Source organism: Gallus gallus, chromosome 5 (assembly GCF_016699485.2).
Source record: "Gallus gallus isolate bGalGal1 chromosome 5, bGalGal1.mat.broiler.GRCg7b, whole genome shotgun sequence".
NCBI lineage: Eukaryota > Metazoa > Chordata > Aves > Galliformes > Phasianidae > Gallus > Gallus gallus.
The window spans coordinates 49711062-49734782 of record NC_052536.1 but is presented as its reverse complement, the minus strand read 5'-3'; the positions used below and the strand labels follow the sequence as shown (position 1 = coordinate 49734782).

General features: G+C 44.9%; 2 protein-coding genes and 1 non-coding gene across 6 annotated transcripts in view; 1 reads left to right on the top strand and 2 right to left on the bottom strand.

Moving 5' to 3' along the window:
- Window positions 1-3027: 3027 nt before the first annotated feature.
- Window positions 3028-10513, bottom strand: EIF5 (eukaryotic translation initiation factor 5). 4 transcript variants are annotated; one of them, NM_001006488.2, is made up of 12 exons: window positions 10315-10513; window positions 9949-10140; window positions 7710-7989; window positions 7385-7466; window positions 6980-7152; window positions 6558-6669; window positions 5701-5840; window positions 5035-5193; window positions 4688-4849; window positions 4264-4428; window positions 3895-4029; window positions 3028-3424 (listed from the first exon to the last, which is right to left on the bottom strand). In NM_001006488.2, the coding sequence occupies exons 3-12, from the start codon at window positions 7779-7781 to the stop codon at window positions 3332-3334; spliced, it is 1293 nt and encodes a 430-aa protein (NP_001006488.1). In that variant the 5' UTR covers window positions 7782-7989; window positions 9949-10140; window positions 10315-10513; the 3' UTR covers window positions 3028-3331. The 4 variants fall into 4 exon arrangements, with proteins under 4 accessions (NP_001006488.1, XP_046797793.1, XP_015142965.1 ...); XM_046941837.1 differs by having other exon boundaries at window positions 9949-10338; XM_015287479.4 differs by lacking the exon at window positions 10315-10513 and having other exon boundaries at window positions 9171-10015.
- Window positions 6048-6171, bottom strand: LOC112532591. Its single transcript, XR_003075532.1, has one exon. It is a non-coding gene; the product is annotated as a small nucleolar RNA SNORA28 (small nucleolar RNA).
- A 100-nt stretch (window positions 10514-10613) lies between the features above and the next one.
- EXOC3L (exocyst complex component 3 like) overlaps window positions 10614-23721 on the top strand; it is a 46536-nt gene continuing 33428 nt past the window's right edge. The window contains exon 1 of the mRNA XM_040701296.2: window positions 10614-12502. The gene's annotated coding sequence lies outside the window, so the exon portion shown is untranslated. The remainder of the gene's footprint in view (window positions 12503-23721) is intronic.

Here is a 23721-nt window from a genome sequence, read left to right as displayed (position 1 = left end):
ATCACTGTTAACTACTGTTCTCCAGTACCTCTTCTTTCAGACATCAAGGTGCAGAACTTGCACAACTGGAACACTCCCATGTGCTAAGCGTCATTTCATCAGATACAAATCAGCTTGTTTAACTTTATGGCATATCAGCACAGCAACAAATCAGCTGAGTTGGAGACACTGGTGGAGATTGGAATCTCCTAGTGAGCATTGCAACCCAAACAAGAAATTCTCAGCAGGGAGGAACGATAGCCTTGTGCGTAAAAATGATGAAGACACAGGAATGCATACGCTTGAACGCTTCAGTTTTTGCTTTGCCATATAGAAGACAGCACAGAAATACCCTTGCCTTGCAGGCCTGTCTGTAGAGAGTGCCATGAATGGTGGGAACTGGGGTGGGGGGAACAATGTGAGACAGAGAACTGCCACACAGCACATGCAGACAACGGGTTCTGTGCTTGTGATGCCTCCTAGAAGTGGCCCTGCAGAGCGAACCACTGTTTGCAATGATGCCCTCTCTGGAAGCTGTGCACTGGGGTTGTACTGACCGGAACAGCCACTGCAGTGGGAATTAAAAAGAGTTGATCATGTTCCTATGTCTACAACTGCTTCAGATCACGTTTGCCTTATCTTTAGCCGTTGCCTCACTACAAGCCTGAGCTATACGCTCTTGGGGGCAAAGAGCATCTTTTGACATAATACATCTATCACATCTATCTGAGTAAAGCCCTGACCTCCAATGAAAAGCATGAGGCTCTAGGTGATAAAAATAAAGGCACACCATTTTACTTCTTACACCCACAACAGCCATCAGGATTTCAAACCTCAGTTTCAAACTTCTGAGCTTTTTTCATCCGCAGTGCTGCTGTGCTGCTGCTGCCCCGAGCAGCCCATCAGTGAAGCCACTCCCGCTGTGCTGGGCACTGACAGGGGCTGCAGAGAGCTCTGGATTGCAGCTTCAGGGAGGAAGATGAAGGTTTATACAGCCAAGGTCATGGATCTGCCATTAGACTTCCCACCTGCCACATCAGTGCATTCACACTGAGGTTTTTAAACAGTCTGCATGGTAAGGGAAATCACCCAACACTCTTTGCTTCCTTTTCAGGTGCCAGGAGTTCCTTTGAAGTTTCAAGCAGATCGCATCTGAACACCCAGCCGCCGTTCTGAATTTCTACATGTTACTTTTAATCAGATAGCAGCAGCAATGAATTCAAAGACTGGGGAAACTCCTTAGTCAGACTTCTTCCCTAAAGAAATGCTAACAAAACAAACATCCAGTTTCATTAACTGGTGGAACCCCTGATTACGAGATGGAAACATCAGTGTGTAAGTGGAGATTGGAAGTGCAACAGTGCCAGGAATTTCACCCTCCAGCCTCAGTGTTCTTAGAATGTGTCTGTTAGGGTACAGCTTTATAACATACTCAATCTGACCTACCTGTGGGCTACTGAAGAACGAATGCTTTCACTCACTGTATTCTCCCACCATATGCTTACAGCCCATCTACCATCACACAGCTTTGTTATCGTTTCATCAGTTCACTAATCCCAGGGAAAGCTGCTTTTAGAGTTTATTTCCTAATTCCCTTCCCGAGGGAACAGGTCTGCCTTGCCAGTCACTCGGTCTGGAGTGGAAAGAAATAAATCTCCTTTAGTGGCTGCCTACAATTACAATCAAATGGGTTTTGAAGCAAAAGCAGCTACACCTTGACAGGGACTGCACCATATGGCAGGTGGTAGCTGCCACCACTGCACAACCTCTGCTTTAGGCTCTTCCAGTCACACTCAGGACAGGAGGTATCCGGCTCTGCAAGCTGTCAGTATGGATCAAGTGATTACTTTGGTAAATGACCCTGACCTACGCTCACTAGGAGTCAGGCTCCATTAATTCTGTTGGAACTGCCCATCCTGCAGAGAACACTTTTGGGCAGTCAGTTAAGGGACCTCAGTTACTTCTGAGCATTGCAGACAAAACGTAATCCTGGAAACATGCCAGACTTTTCATTCCCTCCATAAGTTCAAACTTTGCTTAGAAAGGCAAAGCCTGCTGATCCAAGCTAGCACCAAGACCAAGCTGAAACTCCATTGGAAACTAGACAGCATTATTAACAATTTCCTTTTAAGCTTCTGTCACCACCCCTGCAGGCCTAGCCTTTTGCTTTTATAAAAGTAATACAAATTCCACTCTCTTAATTGCTACCTACATAAACCAAAAATTGCCCATAATTTGCTACTGTAGTAGCAGGCAAAAATCATTAGCTCTGCAATAGCTACCCTCTAATATGTACACCTGTATTTGATCTTTGCTTTCCCCACCCGACTCCAGCCTGGCAGGCAAAACGCTGGTAAGGATGTGCTCACAACTATCACACAATGGAGGTGTGTGCCTTTACCAGGAAAGGGAAATATCTTCTGGGAAGGTCACACAGGGATCAGTAACTCACCTTCCACGTTCCCAACAAGTCTGACAACTGACAATTATTTTTGAAATGCAGGAAAAATGCCAGGACTAACCTCACAATTACCAGTCACGCTCTTACGTTACCGCAGTAACTTTACCTCCCTGGCATCCGTGGCAACATCACCCCACCTCTCTAACACGGCCTGCCCAGTGCATAAGCACTGACAACTTGAATCCAATATCACCTGCAATGCAGTACTCAGTTCACAGCCCTACACCCAACTACTGCGGGGAGTCAAACCTGAAGCTCTTAAATGGCAAATAAGATCTTCTCCTTGCTCTAACCCCCTCTCTGCTCACACTACTGATTTCTCAGGACTTGTAATACCATGCCACCAGCAGTAGCAGTGCTCAAAGCACTGACCTATGGATTTAGTGGAGTTACTGAAAAGCTCTTAGACATTCTGTGCTAAATCTAAGACAAAACATTTTCTCTCAACCTCTGCATGTCTTCGGCACAAGGTAATTTGTTATCACACCCACCCGTGTTGCAGTGTTCATTCCTCCACAGAAGTTGCACCCAGTTGTGTAAATACTTACTTGGAAAATAAACAAAAATAAACAAAGCTGAGGCACGAGTGAAGATTGACCAAAACCAAATCCTTTATTTCCGTAACTGTATAAATGTGCTCCAAGTATGTGTCCAACACAAGTTAGAAAAACAAAACAGAACATGCCATTTGCAAACTAGATCAGTTCACTGATGTGCTGACTCCTTGGGTATTAGGCTTAGTTACACAAGACCAGTCACAGTAAAAAGATACATTTTAGAGTACAAAGAGTAGCAGGATGTTAAGCCATTTCAGTTTGTGCACATACAAGTCACACTTCTGGCAGAAAACGCAGAGAAGTTTGATTATGCTGGAAGCTACGTTGCGTCACTTTAAATGGCATCAATATCAATATCATCATCTTTATTGTTTGCAGGCTTCACAGTTTCAACTTTAGGTACACTGGCAGTTGTAGAGTATACCACCTGTGGAGACACGAAATGTACCTTTACTAGTGCTTAGAGGCAGTGGGCATCGTACGTGAATTTTGGTTTAACACTGCAAGTGCCCAATATCTCCATGCTCTACAGTTCCCCTTGTCTGTCAACAATGCTTAGCATGCTGCCGCATGGCCCAAATGTAGTGCCCAACAGCTTCCACGAGACCATTAACTGCATATGAAGTCTAACACACATTGAGACCTCAGCTTATACAGGCACAACAATCAGCTGGACATGGCTAACAGATTCACCTAGGCCTAAGCTGTGAAGAAAAAAAGCCATTTCTCCTTTAACTGACTTCTCTAACACACAAGCACTTGCTCTTCTGAAGGCTTCATGCTTCCCAACATTAACAGCAATACGTCAAGTGAGCTACTTCGCAGTGCACCAAGTGCCTCAGGACTGGAGCACACAGGGTTCTGCAGTTACATTCATTTAGAAGAAACAAGCCTTACCTCTATGTTTTCATCTTCATCCTCTTCTTCATTTCCGGAAGATTCTTCTTCAGCTTCCTTCAGCCATTTAATAAATGGTTCTGCTTTGACACGAATTTCTTTGCCAAGCTCCTTTGAAACATATTTCTTTGAGGCCTGAGAAACAGAAGGACATTCTGCTTGTAACGCTAAAGGAATTACCAGGCCATACAAAAAACAGAGCAAGCCAAACCTCACCCTACCACCTTCTACAAGCTGTTTCTGGGAGATGTTTCTCCTGAGAACAACTGAAGATATCCACATGCAAAGTTTTACCAGAATGGTAAGATCAGGTGCACTATGCTACATTCAAGTACAAAGCAGGCATCGCACAAAATATTTTCCCTTTACCTTTTCTGCCCAGCCAAGGATGACTTCTTCTTCTAGAAGATCTGCATCATACATCTCCTTCAAAATATGTGGTATTTTAGAAATAAGCTGAGACTGATGCATAGCTACCACACACTCGAAGCCGTGGAGAAGGTACCTCTGAGCTTTCTTGTTATTGTGGCAGAACTAGAGTCGGGGATAGAAGAGCACATAAATTAGCTCCTTTCCTCTCCAGGATGAGCTATTGCTTCTGATCTTAACTCACGGAGGTGACAGAGTTTACAACAGCTTTATCATCCCTCCCAGTCTTCCTTAGTTAGGAAGTGCTGGTTTCAAAGTGACAAGACATGTTCCCGCAATACCAAGCCATTCACAACCATCTCAAGTAGTTATCACAGAAACCAGAACAGCCGTTACATTGGGTACAGAACAGGAAACTGCTTACACGAAGGAAGTGACGCCTGTATTTCCTTATCTGTTCACGAATCTTTTCGTCAAAAAGGACTTCAGTCAGAACGAGAGGGCCCATAGCCTTGACATCCAGTCTCTCTGCTTCTGCTACAATGTCCTTGTCAGAAGAATCAATGACACCTTCTTCCTTCTTTTTCTGCAAGAGAGGAACAGCATGTTTTAAAACCACTAAAATCTGCATTAATGCTTGAAGACACTCCTGACTAACGCTGAAAGCAGTACTTCTGCAGCAGCTTCAACTCAAGGGCTGAAAGACTTCTAGAGAAGAAAAGAAAGCAGCTCACTCTTCATCTCCTTATGAGCATTTTCACATATACTCACCTTCACAAAATCAAATAGTATGTTGACTCTCTCTTCCACTGTTCTTTCCAAGTCTTCACTAAGTGTGAGGTTCTTTGCATGGTCACTGATTTCATCCATTCTACGCCTCTGGGCTTCTTCTGTTGTGTCTTCACCCCAGTCATCATCGTCCTCCTCCTCCTTAAAGAGTAAACAAGAAAAAGTCCAGGAGATTCATACAGTTCTACCACAAGCTTACTAAAAAGTTGAATGTTTTCTCTAGATACAGATTTGAGAGCACTTTATAATCAAGTATTTCTGACTTCTCCCCACAGAAACACAACTGATCTTGTAACTATGTGTTACAGAAATGGAGAAAGCCAATGCAGAAGTTATGCTAACTAAACATGCATTTACAGTCAGCTGTGGGGTTACTTTCAAGCACTGTCTCACCACTATATCTAAATGGCTGTAATAGATAATCTAGATCTCTTGAGGAGCAAAGAGTATGCAACGCGTACTCAGCAAGGAACATGCATACTGAGGAGTTACTGTAGGGGAGGTGCAGGGCTACTTCTATTCCAGTTGCAAATTTCTCAAATATAGTAACGTTTTGATGCAATGCTGACTAGGAAGGAAGTGATTTTCAGTTTGATATCAGAGCAAGACACTATACATCCTCATCTCCACACATTCCCTTCTACTTACCACAACCTGTGGAGGAGTAATCTCCTCTGGTGGTGGAGGTGGAGGTGTCTCATTGCTGGACACAGAACCATTTTCTTTGTCCTTGCCTTTTCTATTTTTCTTCTCCTTTTCTTTTTTCCCTGTACCAGTGTCACCACTTTCTGAAAACGAATGTCAGTGTATTAGCTTCCTCTATTTCATGGAGTCCCTGCACTACTGCACTGCTACTGAACTCCCAAGGGAAACTGATGCAGTGTTTGCATTAGCAGCAGGTTATGCACGGTTACTGTTCTGAATACGTACAGAGACAGTGTATATTGTTCAGAAAAATCCATGTTTCTAGCAAAGCCTTGCTTCTCGTTACAAAGGCTGTACAAGTCTATATAACAAGCGACCTCACAAAGCAGAGATCCCTGGAATAGGTTAGACTTTTCTGATTTAGCAAGCTTAAATTGCAGCAGGCAACCAAATGCTTACTACAGAGTGTTGCTTGCACAGAGTAATTTGTTTACTGCAGTTCATATTTATTACATGGCTTTTACTTCCTATCCTTCTGCTTCATGCTGACTTAACCAGAAATCAGCAGTGAGCACCTGCTGACTAACATCCTAGGAAGTTTTGTCCTGCCTAGGCAAATAAAATTCTTCAGATACTTCTACTTGAGCAGCCAGTTCTCTTGCATCCTTTTCACATTTCAACTATGAACACAGCTACTTCACCCCAACCCACAGACACACACTAGCAGTACACCCAAGCATTTTTACAGTTTACTCAGAAATCAGCTATTTGCTTTTCTACTTGATTAACAGCACTCACACTGGAAAGAGTTCCTTTTTAATCACCTCTCCCTTCCCACAAATAAGGGAACACACACTTACCAGGTGGGTTTTTGAGAATGAATGTGCAGAGTTTATGGTTTGTGTCAAGCATGCCTCGATAGCCACAGGCTTTGCAAGAATTACCTATAGTTTGTTTCTTAGGATTGACATGCTGTAAGAAAGAACAAATTCCAGTAAAAATACAAAACAGATACACATTAAAGCCTACACCTGGTATTTACCTTGTAATCTCCTAGGATTAAAGTCATGCTTTCATCAGCCCTAAGAGAGCCTGAGTTTAAACAAGCAATTTAGCCAAGAAGTTTTGAACCAGTGTAAACCTACAGCCTGGGTTGAATAGCAAGAAAGCAATTCAGAGAAATCTGATATTTCAGTCAGCTTTTAAAATCCACAGCATTTCCACAAACCCTAAAGACAGTGTTTTTGTACTGTTACTATTCATGCAGATAGAGAGCACTCACCAGATCAGTTTCAGGATTCTCACACTCAGGACAGAGAACAAATTTTTTAATGAATCCATCCAACATGTCTTGCAGCTTATTCGCCTCATGAGATCCATTGACAATGTAACGGTCATTCTTAACATCAAACTGGGTCTGTGCTCCCAGCTCACAACCAAAAAATTTGGTAGGATCTGTAAATGAAGTAAAATAACCACCAGGGCCTTTAAGTTGTCATTGTTGCTTGAAAAAAATAATAATAAAAAAAAACCAAGCAAATATGCCATTGCTGCTTTCTCCTACTTCCCCCTTACTTTTTTCCTAACAAGTCTTAGAAAAAAACCCCTTAGTACTAACAACTTCAAATAGAAGTGAAAGCATTAAAAACATTTTAAACCATGCAGCATCACTGCACAGAGTACTTACACGTTGGAGGCCGATTAAGCGCCTTTGCAACGTCAACCATGTTGACTATAACCGTCTTTATTCCATTTCCCTTGCCCTCAACCTTTAAAAAAAAAAAAGCTTAAGTTAGAACGACAACAGCCCAACCCAGCGTATACTTCCCAGCTTACTACACTAAGTTCTGCTTTGAAGGGTCTGCTTAAGAGGCATTAATGTACAGTTAGGACAGATGCAGACATCCGCTCCCTATGACTGGCTAGGGTTGATATCATTACCTCAATTCCTTTATATAGAAAGCAACCAATGTGAAACCTTATCTACTTATCACTAATGGCTATTAAGTTACCTTGGCAATCAGACGGGGCATTTTGTAGCGATAGAACTGATCTGAAACACTGCGGTTGACGTTGACAGACATTTTGCCTTATTAGTAGCTTTATCAATAAGATGAAGAGATCTTTGATTGCAGTTTTTTGGTATCTTCTGTCTGGAGAAGACGGGATGACATAAACGACTGCAAGAGTTCTCGGTCTCTGACATGAAAAAATTTTCGCCACTGAGGCTGTAAGGTTCTTGCTTGTATGCTATGTTTCCCCAATACAGGTACCAGTGGCTGCGCAACAGCTCTGCAAGCATTAACAGACAGAAAAGTAAGAAGTTTATCTCAATATACACCAATAAAATCCTGCCGTATGAGGAACTATATTTATGGGTAGGAGAACTAAGTTCGTTACAATACACCTTTCTTCAACCTGTGAAGCTAAGACAATAGCCTTGAACTGCACTGCTGAATAGCTTTTCCTCACCTACACTACAGAGCTTTAAACCCTCTTCCACTTTACTCCCTGCAAAACAACAGGCAACTAAACAGTATTTTCTGTACAATTAACTCCCACGACTGTCATAATCAGTAAGGAAGAGAAAGAAACACTGCCTGATTAATGAAGACCAAAGGCTCTTACATTAAAATAACGTGGTACGTTCCAGGCTGAAGGGGAAAGGGAAGCGGGAGAAAAGTCTGGAATACAGTTCCAAATTCCGCATCATAGCATGAACCTATTACATAAACTGTAGTCTGTCAGAACGCTGAGAAATATCCTTCAGGTGAAGCAGCAGCAATCTGTCTGTAGTCCAACAGAACTTTTGCATGGCTTACCAGTTTTCTGGCTCGGAGTGGAAAATTAGGTAATTTTCCCTCTCACCTATGGATTCTCATAGCAGGTTCTGTGGAATTCTGACTTAACAATAAGCCTGCTTAAGTCTGACATAAGTTGCTTCACTGTAGAAAGCCTAGCAATGCAGAGAGGTACAGAGCAGTGCAACAGCTTTTCCAGTTATTTTTTTTCTTAAGGGAAGGAGGATGAGTCTTATTATTAAAGTTGCCTTAAGCAGTATTTACATATTTAAATTAACATGTGCCCCTGTAATCAGATCTAAGGTTATGTAAGCCACAACTGGCTGACTAGACTGGCAGCCCTGCCTGCAGCACGCTCGCTGTGACACGTCACCATGTTATCGTTAATGACAGAAGTGTTGACACGTTAAAATAGACTCCTCCATGTTCCTGTGTAAGAGTGTGATTCCATGCAGAGTCCCTCTGCTCAGGTTTATAAATCCTTTCACGAGAAACAAACAGATACGTGTACACTACGTATTCCACATTAGTCCCAATGCAGCTTTACCCCTCTTCAGCAAAAGCCACCCTGAGGATTTTATTTCGGGCGTGAGGTTTCCTTCCCCAGAATGGCTAAAAAAGAGCCCCCACGTGACCCGACCACGCGCCTGAGAAGCGCTGAGGAAGCAGTACCTCTCTGTGTGAGCTTGCAGAGCTAACGTGTCGCTTCCCCTCCTTCGAGCTCCCAGCTTTTGTCTGCGTGCTGTAGGCTGAAGCTCCCTCTCCTGGTCCCTGGGACACCTCCTCCCAAGCAAGCAGCCCCCCCCTCCCCCAAATATGCCGCGCACAGAGAGAAAGAAGCGGGAAGGCAGAGCGCTCAGCAACACAACTCCCCGCCCCACTCGGGCCTGTGATGAGTCATAAATGCAGCAATTAAGCACTGACTCAGCCCTGGAACAGACCGGGGGGGAAGGGGGAAACCTCCAACTGCGCATGCGCTCCCCAGATCTAAAGGGGGGATGCTCCGAGCGCGCCTCTTCCTCCCCCCACCCCCCCCATTCCCTCCGCTGGCGGAGCGGGCGCCCCCTCCCCCCGCAGTGTCTGTAACTGCGCCACAGCTCCCCCCGCCTGGCGCTCCCCCCCCAACCGCCCACAGCGCGGGGAGGCGCGGCCCGGCCGCCGCCATCTTGTCTCGTCGCATGGCGCAGGGGGGTGGTGGTGGTAGGGGGGGGGGGAACGGGGGGGAGTTAACCGAGTATAAAAAAAATAACGCGGAGGAAAAACAGCCACCAGAAACATCAAACCGACAAAGGTGAGACGTTAATATGTCAGTTTTGTTATCTCCTTCCTCTTCCTGGAGGGCCCCAGGCACAACTCCTCGCAGCCACCCACCAACGGCAGCCCCAGCCCAGCCCGCTCGCCCCTTCAGCCCCGCCGCCCTCACCCGCTCCGCCTCAAGACCCACACTCACCGTTTTCGTCCAATAAAGACATAAACCCAACGCTGCTCGCCCTGGGCTGCGATGAAGCCGAGTGTGCAAGGAGAACAAGGCCGTGTGGCGCTTATATCCGGGCGGGGGAGGAGGCGGAGGCGGACGCCGCAGCCTCCGGGTCCGGGCGTCCTGTGACGGGCGTTATCAGCAGGGACAGCAGTGCCGGACAACCTGCGGAGGAGACACAATCAGGGGCATCGTTAGCTACGGCACCTGTGAGGAGAGGAAAGAGGAGGAGGGGGGAGAAGAGGGGAGGGGGGGGGGAGGGAGCTGCGGCGGCCGGCGCGCAGCTCGGGCAGAAGGGGGCGGTTGATGGGACCCCAGCAATGGCTGCCCCGTACTCACCTCTAGAATGTTCTCGCTCTGACTGAACAACGCCAAAGCTGGGATCAATCAGCCAGCGGCGCGCTCCGCCTCCCCAGGCCCTCCATTGGCTCGCCGCTCGCCCTGGGACGAAGTTATTGGCTCAGGGCCCCCCGTCCCCTACTCTTATTGGTGGAAGCCACTATCGATCAATCCACCCCTCGCCTCGCTTCCCTCCCTCGTCCCTCCCCCCCAGTGCCCCAAAGGACATCGCGTCTACAGCGGCCGGGTCTCGCGAGACAGCACGGGATGGCGTTGGGGGGAGGGGCGAGCGTGGGGCTGAGTCAGTGTGGTGGGTTTCGGGCTGTGCGTCTCTTCCTTCTCTGTTCCTGTGCTGAGGTGCCACCCCCTGCCCTGCTTTTCCCTTTGGGTCTTGTTCCCACCTCGGCTTTCTTACAAAGGCGACCTCAGGAAAGGCCTCGGTGCTGGTCGGGTCCTCTGACAGGAATCCGATGCAGCAGGCATGGAGTTGGGGATGGGCTGCAGCTTTTCATACACCGGCGAGGGCCAAACGCGTGACATCACAGCAACTAATTTGTATTACAAGCACTTAAACAATTAAAACGCTGAACACAGCGTGTCTTTCCCGTACAGGCTGCTTTCAGGGAGCAGGAAAGCGCCGATTTGTAGTCACTGCCATAACAACTCAGCTTTGGGTACCTCAGGGTGCTGTGGCCACCTCTGGGTGCCGCGGGTGCCCCACGTCCCTGTGTGCAGTTCATGTTCTCAGTGTCAAACACTGCCGGCCCTCAGCCCTGCTGGGACCCTTAGCTGGGCTTGGGTACGCCTCGAAAGTATGAACTTGAGGCCTTTTCTTTCCTGTCTATCATTTCCCAGTCTTCTGCCTTCCCATACAACAGGAATTAGATATTTTGGATGGTTTAGAACATGAATAATGTTCAAGGGGCAAAGAGCTTCTGAAAACTTAATCAATCATAGAATCATTAAGGTTGGAAAAGACCACTAAGATCATCTAGGTCAACCGTGCACTCCATCACCCATGCCCACTGACAGTGTCCTTTAAAATCAACCCTTCATCAGCTCTTACTGCTTTAAGTACTGCCAGGCAGCACAAGAAGGCTCCGGTTCCTATCGCTGCGCCTTGCTGAATAGTGCTGCAAAGCCTCCTGATGGCTGTGTGGGTGTGTAGGGGAAGAAGTAATGAGGATAAGAATGAGTGGTGACACTAAATAATGTCATATGCACTGAATTTCTTCCTGCACCAAGTCAGTTCTGAAGCATAGGTTTCTCAGCTGACTCTCGTAACGTGTTGGTACGGTCAGAGGGAACCCATTATGTAGAACCTTTAAGTTTGTTTTGAATGTTTCCTTCTCTTATGCAATAATACTGCATTAAAATCCAAAGATGACCAATGCATTAGATTTCCCTGGAAATCATGGCAGAAAAATGGCACTGTCTTTATTGACACATTCAGATACACACAATAGAAAACCTGTTCCCTCAGGTGCAGCAGCAGAGTAACAAACCTGCCAGAAATAAATCTGGATATTCTTCAACATTTTCTAACGAGACCCTCCTACATCATCTGCATCATCACTGCTGCCCTAGTTACACATTTCCTTTCAGCCTGTGCAATAGCACATCTTTGTAGCCAGGATGATGTCCTGTAAAACATTTTGTAAGTCTGTTTTGGACTTGGAGCTTTTAAAAAAGTTAAAAACTTACAGGATACTTTAATTGCTTCCTTGAGAAATACACAGCAATGCGCTTTTAAACATGAGAAAGAGGGTTGGTGCAAAACAAGGAAATATCTCTCCCAAGTATGTGAGGCTTGGCAGTTATCATGGGGGGAAAAATAATCATAAAAATGTGGGAGGCAAGAAAAGCACAGCAGGAACTCCTTAGCTGTAAAAATATGCAGCGTGTATAACTTACTAAATGCCTCCTTTCTGTGGCTTTACTTACATGCTACAACACCTCTGGGGTTAATAAATTGCAAGAGTTAAAGCATACCGCTGCCAACACCACTTTATTGAACAGCAGAAGGGAAACGAGCCCCTGGATTTGGTGCTGTTTGACATCATGAGTAACCAAAGAGTTATGGTTTGTAGCATAAAGAAGGATTTTTAAAATTTGATGCTATATAAATTGACATTAAGAGTTACCTTTTAAGACGGTATTCCTTCTGCAAAAAGCAGAACCCATATAGGTAAGTTAGAATATGCTCTCTTGCATTATACAAAACAGACTAAAATTGTGGATTATTGTCTCCTTGGTAGCTAGCTGTTCATTTTTCTTTTCTCACCAGAGAAATTCATTAATATTCAATACCGGATCCCAAATGTTTTTACTGAATCATAATATTCAATGGTTGTTTTTTTTTTTTTTTCACTTTAGCATCTAGTGGTGTGGACAAGACAGAAAGGAATTTTCTCTCCCACTTTAAAATGTCATGGTTTCATAGGTTTCATAAATCCTGAAGTTCACAGTTCACATTGCTTTTGTGACCTTCAAAACAGAACTCTTGTTTGCTTTGTGTTTCACTGATGTGATATAAACTAAGGAGTTCCTACGGATGCCCTTCTCCTGAAGTTAAGATACTTGAGGATGGCACAGCTGAGTCGGGTTTTGGAAGTGGTTTAATGTCTGAGAGTTGGAAGTTTTCAGCAGTGGATTTTAGGGTGTGTGTTTTCTTATCACAGGAATGCTTTGTTATGGCTCAGTTCAGCCTTGAGCTATGCAAGTTTGTTCTGTGCTGTCTTAGATTTTATTAAAAATGGCAGAGTCAGTGCCTGTGATAATGCAGCAGAACCACGATTCTATCTAAGAATTAATATGTGTCTTTATTTAAAATGTAAATCATCAAAAAATGGGCATTCTAATCGCAGGTATTTGTATTCTCACATAAACAACTCTATATGCTGCCTGCATTTTATTCTTCATTTGTCATTGTGACATGGTTGGCTATAAGCATAGCCCCTTTTCAATACTCACTTGGTAACCTTGGTCATGAAGAACAACTTTTCTGTGCTGTAAGCTGTATGTTATCTTCCAGTGGTTGCTAAGAGATGATGTTTTCTTCAGTGAGAGCAGCGTCCCTTAGCAGCTGGGTTCAGGACCCAGCTGTGCTCCGTGATGCCTCTGCTGTGGGTTCTGGTCTTTCCCTGTGGGGCCGAGCACCACACACTCCTACATACAGTCTGTTCAGGACAGTGATGTGGCTGTGTTCAAATGGGGTTCATTCCTGACAGTGGAAAGGACTACAGCGTGGATGCAACTCTGACATGCTAGAGTTCTGTCTATAGCAATTTCCAGAGATAGAAGGAGAGCCAAAATTCTGTAGTTCCACTGAACTCTGAATAGTAAAACCCTTTCTTCTTCCTGCCTCAGAAATGTGTAGAAAGAGTTTAATTATTTACATGCCAGGTTTGAATATGCAACTTCTGTTGTAGCAGAAGTCCAAATTCTTCCAGGAGTGGTATTTGGGAAGGTAGATACATTTGAATAGCTGTGGCTTTGCTACTCAGCATTCATTGTTTCCAGCTGCATTAGACACTGAGCAGTAGCAAGGGCATAGGTCTGTTCTTTCTCTTCAGGAGCTCCACGTTAATTGGTGCCCTGCAGCTCATCTTGTACAACCTCACTTTGTAAAATACCTTCCTTTCCATGCTCTGCAACATTATGGTCAGCTATTTTCATTGGTAGTTCAGGAATCAGTAAACAACACAAAACAAAACAAAACAAAATAGCCATTATTTGCTAGTAGTTATTTTTGTTACTTCTGTATCTAAGCAGAAGTGCTAAAATATCCCAGCTTTTGGGTCTGTAAAAGGGCTCCATGTTGTTCAGCTGACAGCATAAGGCAAGCTCTGCCCCAAATCTGTTTTCATCATCTCAGAAGACACCACAGAGCTCCCACTGCCCTCCTTTCTTTTACAGTGTGTCTGGCTGGAAGAGAGATGCCTCAGGAAAGAGAAGCAACCAGCTTCCTCTGCTGGTTATATAAACCAGAATATAAACCAGTGGTTGATAGCTGTAAATTTTAAGGGAAATTGATGTCTTCTATTTATCTCAGTGTTTCCTATCAGTTTGCACTGAAGGGGGTGAGTACAAACGGAATGCGGGGTGGGAGGCACTGCCAAGGGGTTGGACATTGCTCAAGACAGGATCCACGTGCTGGGTTACCTTCTGAGAAGCACTACCCACCTATGCAAAACTATGCAACAGCTCACTGTGCTGTTGTAAAGAGTAGAGGGTGGCTTCCAACGGCATTATTCCATCTAAATCTAAGACGGGCAGAGCGTCCTGGCTCCATATAGTTGTTTGTTTGCTGGAATGCTCTTTCCTAAACAACAGCACTACAGTTTTCTTAGACCGAGTGATGTATCTGGAAAAACTAGCAAGCTTCTGAAACAGATGACCAATACTCATTCATGTGTGCTGAGAGAAGGGCTGAAGGCTACCATGTGGTGCTGTCAGATTCCTGACCACTGTCTGCTCCTCAATGACAATCTGTTTCAAGTCTGAATATTCTAACAAAACCACTGAGAAACTGTACAATTCTTTGGGATTGGAAGCTCCCCCATGTCGTTAGGCACACATCTCTGGGTTTGAAGCAGTGCATATCTTCAGCAATGCATTAGAAAAGTGGTCTCGTTCTCTTGGTTGTCTGGAATAACATATTTCACCATGGTGAAAACATCGCTGTGTTTTTTAACATGAGTATGTGTGATTTGTTTGTTATTTTCACTCTTCTTGATTTCTCAATACCGTACTTTTACTTTTGGCACGGCACTTGTCTGGTCTGGGGGAGAAGTCTGTTGGGAATTTTACAATCAATAGTTATTTGGACAGAAGGACAAAATGAAGTATCCTTTTGAGCGAATAAAACCAGACTGTCTGTGTTGAAACTGGCAAATAAACAAAGGCAAACTCACATGAATGAAAAGTGCAGATGGGATGGAAGTTCAATTAGGAGGTGAAATGAGCACAGTTTGGAGGTCTGTGATAAAGAAGTGCCCCCAATTTGATGAGCTCTCTTTGTATGTCAGCAACAGGTACAAGTGTTGGTGATAGGAATCAGAGAAACCAGGTACTCTCGGTTTGCCCAGGTAGCAGCTTTGGCTACAGGCAAAACTGGCAAGCACTGGCATTATCCAGCAGTTGTGTGCTTGTGGTTGACAAATCTGGTTGCTGACAGAACTGAGTGTGGAAGATAAGGAGTCCTTAAGGAGAAGAGCTGCCAGCTGAAGGCATGCTGTCAGTGCTGCCTGCGTGTTCACTGTGCCCAGTAGCAACCACTGCGTTTGTCTTCCTGTGCTACTTGTCACAGTCAGCCTGCAGACATCAAAATCCATGTTTGTGAGTTAAATCTCTCTTCCAGTAGCATTTCAGTGATTTACGCTTTCATTTCCATTTCATAAAAAAAATGCCCAGGTCCTCTCCAGATGTGTGCTTTGCCAATATCTCCACATTGTCGCTCACTCTTTTTGGTTTGTTTTTTTTGGCTTGTGAAGGTCTGACAACCAGTGCTGTGATTATCAGCAGATAGAAGCGTAGAGTCATTAAGGATGGAAAAGACCACTAAATTCATCTACTCCAACCCCAACCCTTCCCCACTGTGCCCACTGACGACATCCCTCAGTGCCACATCTCCATGGTTCTTGAACACCTCCAGGGACGGTGACCTCCCCACCCCCCTGGGCAGCTGTGCCAATGCATTACTGCTCTTTCTGAGAAGTTTTTCCTAATATCCAACCTGAACCTCCTCTGGCTCAACTTAAGGCCATTACCTCTCACTCTATCGCTATTGCATGGGGGAAGAGGCCGACCCCCACCTCATCACAAGCTCCTTTCAGGGAGTTGTAGAGAGCAATAAGGTCTCCCCTGAGCCTCCATTTCTCCAGACTGAACAATCCCAGTTCCCTCAGCCCCTCCCCATAAGACTTGTGCTCCAGGACCATCACAGCTTTGTTGCTCTTCTCTGGATGCGCTCCGGAGCTTTGATATCTGTCTTGTAGTGAGGGGCCCAAAATGTTGACTCTTAGGTAGCAAAGAAAGTATGAGTGCTTAGAGTTTCCTACTGGCTTTCCACTTTTCCCTGGAGGAGTGTGTCGTTGCCTCTGATTTTCAGATTCTATCTCCAGAACGTCTTTCCTTGGAGATCTTAACGTTCTGAATTCCTTTCCCTTGTGTGCAAAAACATGTGGCTGCTGAGCTGTTTCTTAGGGGTCTGCACTACAGCTTGCGTCTTGCTTTGCTAATCTCTTCTGCTCATTCAAGCATGGAGGAGTGTCTTTGAAAATAACACGAGGACATTGCTGGGAGAGCTGGAGTTTGGAGGCAGCGCTGAAGCCCTGCTAGCGATTGTGTTTGTGCTTTCGCTGGCAGATCTAGCAGAGGAGGAGGTGTCCCTGATGTTTGTGCTGAAAGCCAAAGAAAGCTGTGCTTTAAAGGCAAAGGAGAATCTTACTCCCTGTGACTAAACCTTCAAAGAGGATGTTTGGCGAGGAGAGCAGTCATGTGTTTGGGAACAAACAGCTGGAGACATGACAGAAATTATTTTGTCTCCAATGTCTGATTTTATTTCCCTTACAGATTTACATGTATTGTAACATCAAAGGCATTTGCAGGGCACTGCATGCTGGATAATGCTGAATTTGTAGGTTGCAATTTAGAATTTGCTCTTTGTTTGGTGTGTTTTCCCTTAGCCTGAGTACGGCTGGTGCAGCTGCTTAATAAAAATACAGCGATTACCTTTTGTCAGGAAGCAAATAATACATGACTACCATCAGGTGCCAAAGCCTTGAATGCTCTGGTGGTTTGCAGCTCAAATATTTATATGCTGAATGTACATTATTTGCCAAACTGAAGAAAAAAATAATAAAAAAAAAGGAATGGTACTTTAAATAAGAAAACAGAAGCAGAAACTTTGTTCTGCAATTTGCACGTGCCAAGTATTTTGTATGCTTGGGCTATTACATCAACTAGGAGCAATACTGAAGGAGCTGATAACACACGCTGTTTCCAAGAGTGGAAATTTAATTAAGCCTGGCTTTGGCCTGTGGTGGCTAATGAAAGCTGCCTTGAAGCACCAGCCGTGTCTCACCATGCCCAGCCACCCATGTCTCACAAACCCGAGTGTCGCTGGATTTGGAAGTACCCAATGGGTTCGGGAACAGATCGATGGAACCAAAGGTGCTCACATACATCTTGCTTGTTTAGGAAGCCAGCCTGAAAATACCCTTGAATGTGAACCCGCGTCAAACGTGGTGTTGGCTGTAGAGCCCAGTGTGATTGTGTTGACATAATGTAGGTTTTTCTATTTGCAAACAAGGCAGGGGGCTCACCGAGGGCAGGACTTTGTTACAAGAATGATACCGCTTTGAACTGTTTTCCACAATCAGGTATGGAGAGCTCTTAGAACACAGGTATGTCAGCCAACGTTCAAATGCACAACGGAGGCGGAATTTTGCCCTGAAGAAATAGGGAAAAAAATCTCATCCGTATTGATCATTTGGGAGCTTTTTACCTGCAATAGTTATAGGAAATGATCTTCAAAAACACTTCCTGAAATGGGCATTCTCACAGGGTTGAAGGGATATGAAATAAATGCTCGTTAAATGGTGTGTGATTCGTAATCTTTGTCCACATTCACATCTGGGAAGCTGTAGCTCAGTTAGACCAGCTGCTTATTGAGAACGTTTTGGTGCTGTCATTCTTTCAGGACTTGATTTCAGGATTCCAAAATGACGGTGTACGTGTTAGAGAGCTCACTAGTGTAAGGCGTTATTCATCCCTAGGGATTCTGGTTTATTCCCTCCCTAGTGCCCTTGACGTGCCAGCTAAGCATTTTTTGCATTAGTAATTTTAAGCGCAGTAATATCTCTGCATCGGTGCCTGACGTGACCACGGAGTAGCTGAATAAATTGTAATTTGCTGCTGTGCTGTTCTCCCTGGATTTCTGTATCTGGTACATCTTCCTTGCACTAGCCATAAAAAATGGCACTTATGAAAGCCACCCACTCTACCTCCTGTAGATGAGGAGATGCTCAGGTGGAATACATTGGCTGTGTTCTGTGTTGTTTTGCTGCACCGCAACCGGCGTTTGTTTTTAATCATTCTCATGAAAGATTTACCGTTCTCTTTCTATCATGTTACTTTTTCATTGTTGTCTCCAGCAGGCAAAAGGCTTTCAAAGGGTTCTTCAGGGCTTAATGTGTTGTTTGTCCTAGATATTGGGCATGACTTATTCAGAAATGTGTAATAAATACACAGCTCCTCTCGTTGCTGGTTGTTTGCTCAGTAGACAGATTAATGGGTGACTCGGTGATGGATGAATACTCAGCTCAGAATGGTTCTCCATTCTGGATTCAGTTGTGGAGGGTGTGTGAATGCAGGTGGGATCTCTAAGGTCAGATAGAAATGTGAGCTTTTTCAGGTCCACAGAGATGAACTGGTTTATACCATGGGACGATTTCCCTATTTAACTCACAGTCTTTACTGGCAGTCTCTTTGTTCACTTACCCTCACAAGATATAACTTTTGTATCTGAAGATATATACTTGTAAATGCTTATTTTTACTTTGTGAGTAACCAGTTCTCTTGGCTACTGCTGCCTGCTGTGGCTAAAGAAGGCTTTTATTTTCCCTGCCTGTTTGTTTTCCTGGTGTGCTGAGACAAGGAGTGCTGTGTCACGAAGTTTTGATAGTTCAGTCTATCTGCTGTGGAGGCAATTTCCAGTGAGAATTTGCACTCTGGATAATGTTTAGCACTACACACTTGATAAAACTCCTTTTTGCTTTATAGATAACTACTGTTGAATCTCAGTAGCCGCGCTGTTCCCACAGAATCCTGCAGCGAGCAGCTGATTCATCCAGATGAAGCCTTCAGTGCCATCCTTTGCAGATCTGAGAGTCCCGTTGCCTTCTCTGCAGAGCCCTGAGCAGTGAGTCCCACTGCATTCTGCGCCCTGGGACATGTTCAGGTGGACAGGAGGGGTGAGCAGTTTGGCCCGTGCAGCTGGTCTGACAGTGTGCTAATTCTGGTGCATGGTGCAGCATATGCTATGACGCGTGCAGACAGATCGCTCACAGTTTGCTCAATTCCTGGAGCAGCAGGGAAACAGGCAAAGTAGCAGTGGGTGCCAAGTCACAATCTGCTAGCTAGATTGCTTGAGAATCAGCCCAAACCTCCTTGTCCACTGCTACAGAGTGAACTGCTCTCTAACATTCTCTGTTTCCTTAACAAAGGTCCTAAAGAGGCAGTTCTGTAGCTTTGGGTTGTGCCAGATTTGCCTGCTGTGATCCAGATCCACAGTGTTGTGTTTGCTGTAGTGACTCTAACCTACACATAGCAGCTTAGAGGTCTTAGGAAAACATAGCACTGGGGAGGTCAGTCTCCGTGCATACATGGACTTTGGGCAGGACTATTGCACCACAGGCTGTGCAATAGATTCTTCCAACAAAGCTGTTAACAAGAATGAGTGAATCAAAGGAGAGTCATGGGTTTCCCATAGCAATCTCTTTAATGGACTGTTGACTGCTGGATGCTTCTCAAGAAAGAAGGAAAAATGTTGGACAAAATGAAGTCAATCACTTGAGCCTTTACTCGGAACCAGCTAAATATGATCCATTCACTCTCACCACTTTGGAAAGCTTAGCATGCATCAGTTGTATGAGAGCTGTGCCAGAGCTGTGAAAAGCCCTGCGTGTCTTAACTGTTTTCCCGTGTCTTGCATCCTTCTTATTTCCCACCTACATTAATCATCTCAAGCTTTTTAGTGGTTCTGTCACTGCTTACAGCCCAGGCTAAGGCATTAAGGACAGACAAGAGGGTTCTGTTCTTAAATCCTGCTTTGAAAACCAAACCTCTTTAGAATACTTCCCTGGAAGAAACCCCTCTGTTGTTTATTTTGATTTGCCTTTTGGCTGTCCCTGGATGTCCAGTCATTGGCCAGGACCTCACGGGCTGAGTCCCAGCACAGAGCAATTTGCAGCTACGTGTAAGTGACTTCAGTTCATTTCAGCCATATCTCTGCAGCATTCCCCAGAGCCAGCCATCTGTGTTTCGCTGATCAGGGTGCAAGCTGAACTCTGACTTGTCTAGCTGAGCCTGCCAAGAAAAGCAATAGCTAAGCAGAAACAGCGTGTAGCTGAGGGCAAAGGTGAGAATGTATTAAGTATCCACATCTTGACACAGAAAGGATGCAGCTACAATCAAAACAAGGGAAAGGGGACTGGGCAGCCGCCGTATGCACCCAGGAGTGTGTGCCACACTGCTTACTGAGAAAGGCTTCTTTGTCTCTGTGTGTTGTGCCTGCCTGCTTTGGCTGAGATGCAAAACAAATGCAAGAAACCCATCTATGTGGCCTTGATGACATTTTCCGGTTTCGTGGCACTGCTTTGCTGTGCTCAGAAAGGCCTTGAATATGTTAGATTATGTGTACCTCTCTGCTCCAGCCAGAGATGTTTGTGCAGCTGACTTTGCAGTTCCCCTCTCCCCGGTGTGTAGGATAGAGAGTAGGGAGGGTGTGTGAATGTTGTAGCACCTTTCTAAAAAGAGAATTCACTGTCAAATCACAGCTGGGAAACAGAATAGAGACTGAAATTCTTCATCTGTTTCTTGGAAGGACTGGGAAGCGGAGGTGGGAGGGGAGACCTTTTGCCATCACGTACCCCTTTAGCACTGGCTGATGTGGCCACCTGATTCCTTATCATATAACCCAACGCTCTTTGACTTGCTGACCTCTTCCCTTTTAGATTAGAGCTTGGCCATGTGATCTGCATTTCTGGATGCTACCTTGAACACCACTGATGCAAGCCTTGCTCAGACAGAAGCCCTGCTGTGTCCATGAGCAGCCCTGAAAGAGACAGGACACCATTTCTGATCAGTCTTACAGGGAATGGTCTTATCAGAGTTCTTCAACTTCAGCTGGATTTGCACAATCACTTCTTGTTCTGATGAAGTTTTACCACTTTGATATATCTGATATATCCCGTGTATTCCATACCCCCTCAATGCACTCTGTGGGCTACAGATGGACTGTTCAGACAGTCTTGGCTTCCAGTTACAAATACTTTTCTTTTCAGACTGTTTTTCATATCTGTTTCTGCACTGGCAAAGTGATTGGACTGCGCTCCTTGAAGCTGTAGGACTGAACATTAGTGATGGTACCGATTCCACATTTCCCTGCATTTTGACAGCAGTGGAAGGACTGAATTTACAGCCTGACTTCTTCGTCTACCAAATGTCCATTTCACAAAGCAGATTTCTGGAGTGGCTGGCCCCGATTATTGATTCAGCTGTATTTGGTGGGGTTGTTTATGGGAAAAAACTCGCTTCCCGGTCCTGCAGTGAACGCACGTCCAGCCAGGAAATAGCTCGAGTGGTGGTATAAGGCATTGCAGTCCTTTAGCAGTCCTGGCTGCTGATAGTGAGAGGCAGTTCTAGCAACAGAGACTATTTGGAATATAATGCTTATTTCCTTTAGTTGCCCCTTACTTTGGTGTCTATCAAAGACAACCTTTGAGCCCGCTGACATAACAGTAGCTTCGGTCACTTTTGGAAATGTGGGACTCTGTGGCCTTAAAACCACTCCCTTTGCATGGGAAGGCTGAGATAAGCCCCATGTGTTAGCTCCAGTCCCAGTCCAGTTGTCTTAGTGGTTCTAACTGTGGAGTTTTAAAAGTTAAATAAGTCTCTTCTCTTTAGATCCTCTTTTTTCTTTCTTTCTTTCTTTCTTTTTTTTTTGCTATCACATTCATTCTCATTCCAGCTTCCTAAGGGGAAAACCAAATGCCATTTGCAGTTTACTGCTGCACACTGCATTTATTTCCTCAGTGCTTTCTTTCAGAGCGTGAACCCAGACAGCCAACTTCTTATCAGTTTGACAGGCTGGGACTGTTGTCCTGGTGACCGGAGTAGTTGCACTATCATCACATACACAAAGCAGCAAAGGAGATGCCTTGACCTGTGGGTGTAGCTGTGTGTGCCCATGATATGATAGTAAAGTCGCTTGGATATATGAAGATAAGATCCAGACTGTGGTTTATCTATGTGAAAGATGAAGCAAAACCAAAATGGAGAAGCATGCAAAGTGAATAACTGTAAAAGCAGAAATGAGAATGTGAGTAGGAGTTGCAAATGCTCAGTTCTTCTCGGCATCTGGTCTGTGTACCAGTCGTGTAGTGCCTTTGTGTTTGAGAGCTGCCTGCCCGCCAGCCTGCTGTCTCTTTGCCTTTTTGTCTCTTTCTACCCCCTCCCACATTTCTTTCATTTCTTAGCTTTATGGACGTGAAAAAGAATAATGCTAGTAACAGTTCTGAGTCATGCTTTTCACCCAAGCACACTATTCTTAATCCATTCGTATACGCATTCCTGTACAACATCAACTCACCAGTTACTGATTTAGGTGAGTTATCAGACTGATTTGGTGGTGCACTGTCACAGATGAGCTCCTAGTGCTGGGTGCTAGAAGAAAGACCTGCTTTGAATGGCATACAATCCAAATGGATGGCAGAGAACAACAGATGGAAGGAGACAGATAAGGGAGCACAAAGAGACAGTGAGACATCATTACTCAGCACATAGGCAGTGGTGTCAGCACACCAGCTGCCTCACAGTTTGGAAAGTTTTGCAGGCTACACAGCATGTTCTTGTATTAGTGTAGTGGTATCTTCTGGTTCACTTTGATACTGGCAGCTTTCAGCTGTCACAGACAATGTGGGACGGGGCAACCTACATAAAACCAGCTCCTGGCTTGGAGCTTAATAGGGGTAAGAGCATATTCAGGTCCTTTACCTGTTGGTTTCTGTGCAAAGCAAGGACAGCTTTTGCCTGTTGGACTCCCAGGTGGGACTTGGCCTCAAGGCTCGTGCACCCTGTGTTATATGTCACTGTGTTGTAGCTGTGGTTGCTATGCAGAGGAAGTTTCCAGTTAATCCCAAACTCAGTTAATCTTCCATGGCTAATCGAGAGTTGAATAGGTTGGTTTACTGTAAAAGCTTGCCTTTCTGAATACTTATTACCAGGCATACCTCCATAGACACCATCGGAGTCCCGCACTAGATCCAAGGGGTATGTTAGTCAGCAGCATGACTCAGCCCCATGGCAGGGGCCCCAGTGGGAGATAGCACATCTGTTGGCTGCAGGATCACAGCCCTGCTGACTAAAAGGCAGAGGTTTAGGGATGTTGTGGGATGGAGCTTCTGTCATGTAAAATTCATGGTGCTCGCAGGGCATCTTAAATAAAACATTACTCTCCCTGAAAAAGACATGAAGTCTTCATTTTGTGCTTTAAAAAAAAAAGCAAAGAAAGGATATTTAAAGAATGAAAACAAGGGAATATAGGGCTGTCTTGTGTGTGTTCCAGTCTGACATGACCCTGAATCTGCTCTCACAATAATTTTGCACTGGAATGACCCATGC

Coding starts and splice junctions, on each gene's coding strand:
- EIF5 (NM_001006488.2), bottom strand. CDS start 7,781: ATGTCTGTCAACGTCAACCGCAGTGTTTCAGATCAGTTCTATCGCTAC. Junction 7,467..7,709: donor TGCCCCGTCTGATTGCCAAG/GTAACTTAATAG, acceptor TTTTTTTTAAAG/GTTGAGGGCAAGGGAAATGG. Junction 7,153..7,384: donor GCTTAATCGGCCTCCAACGT/GTAAGTACTCTG, acceptor CTTCATTTACAG/ATCCTACCAAATTTTTTGGT.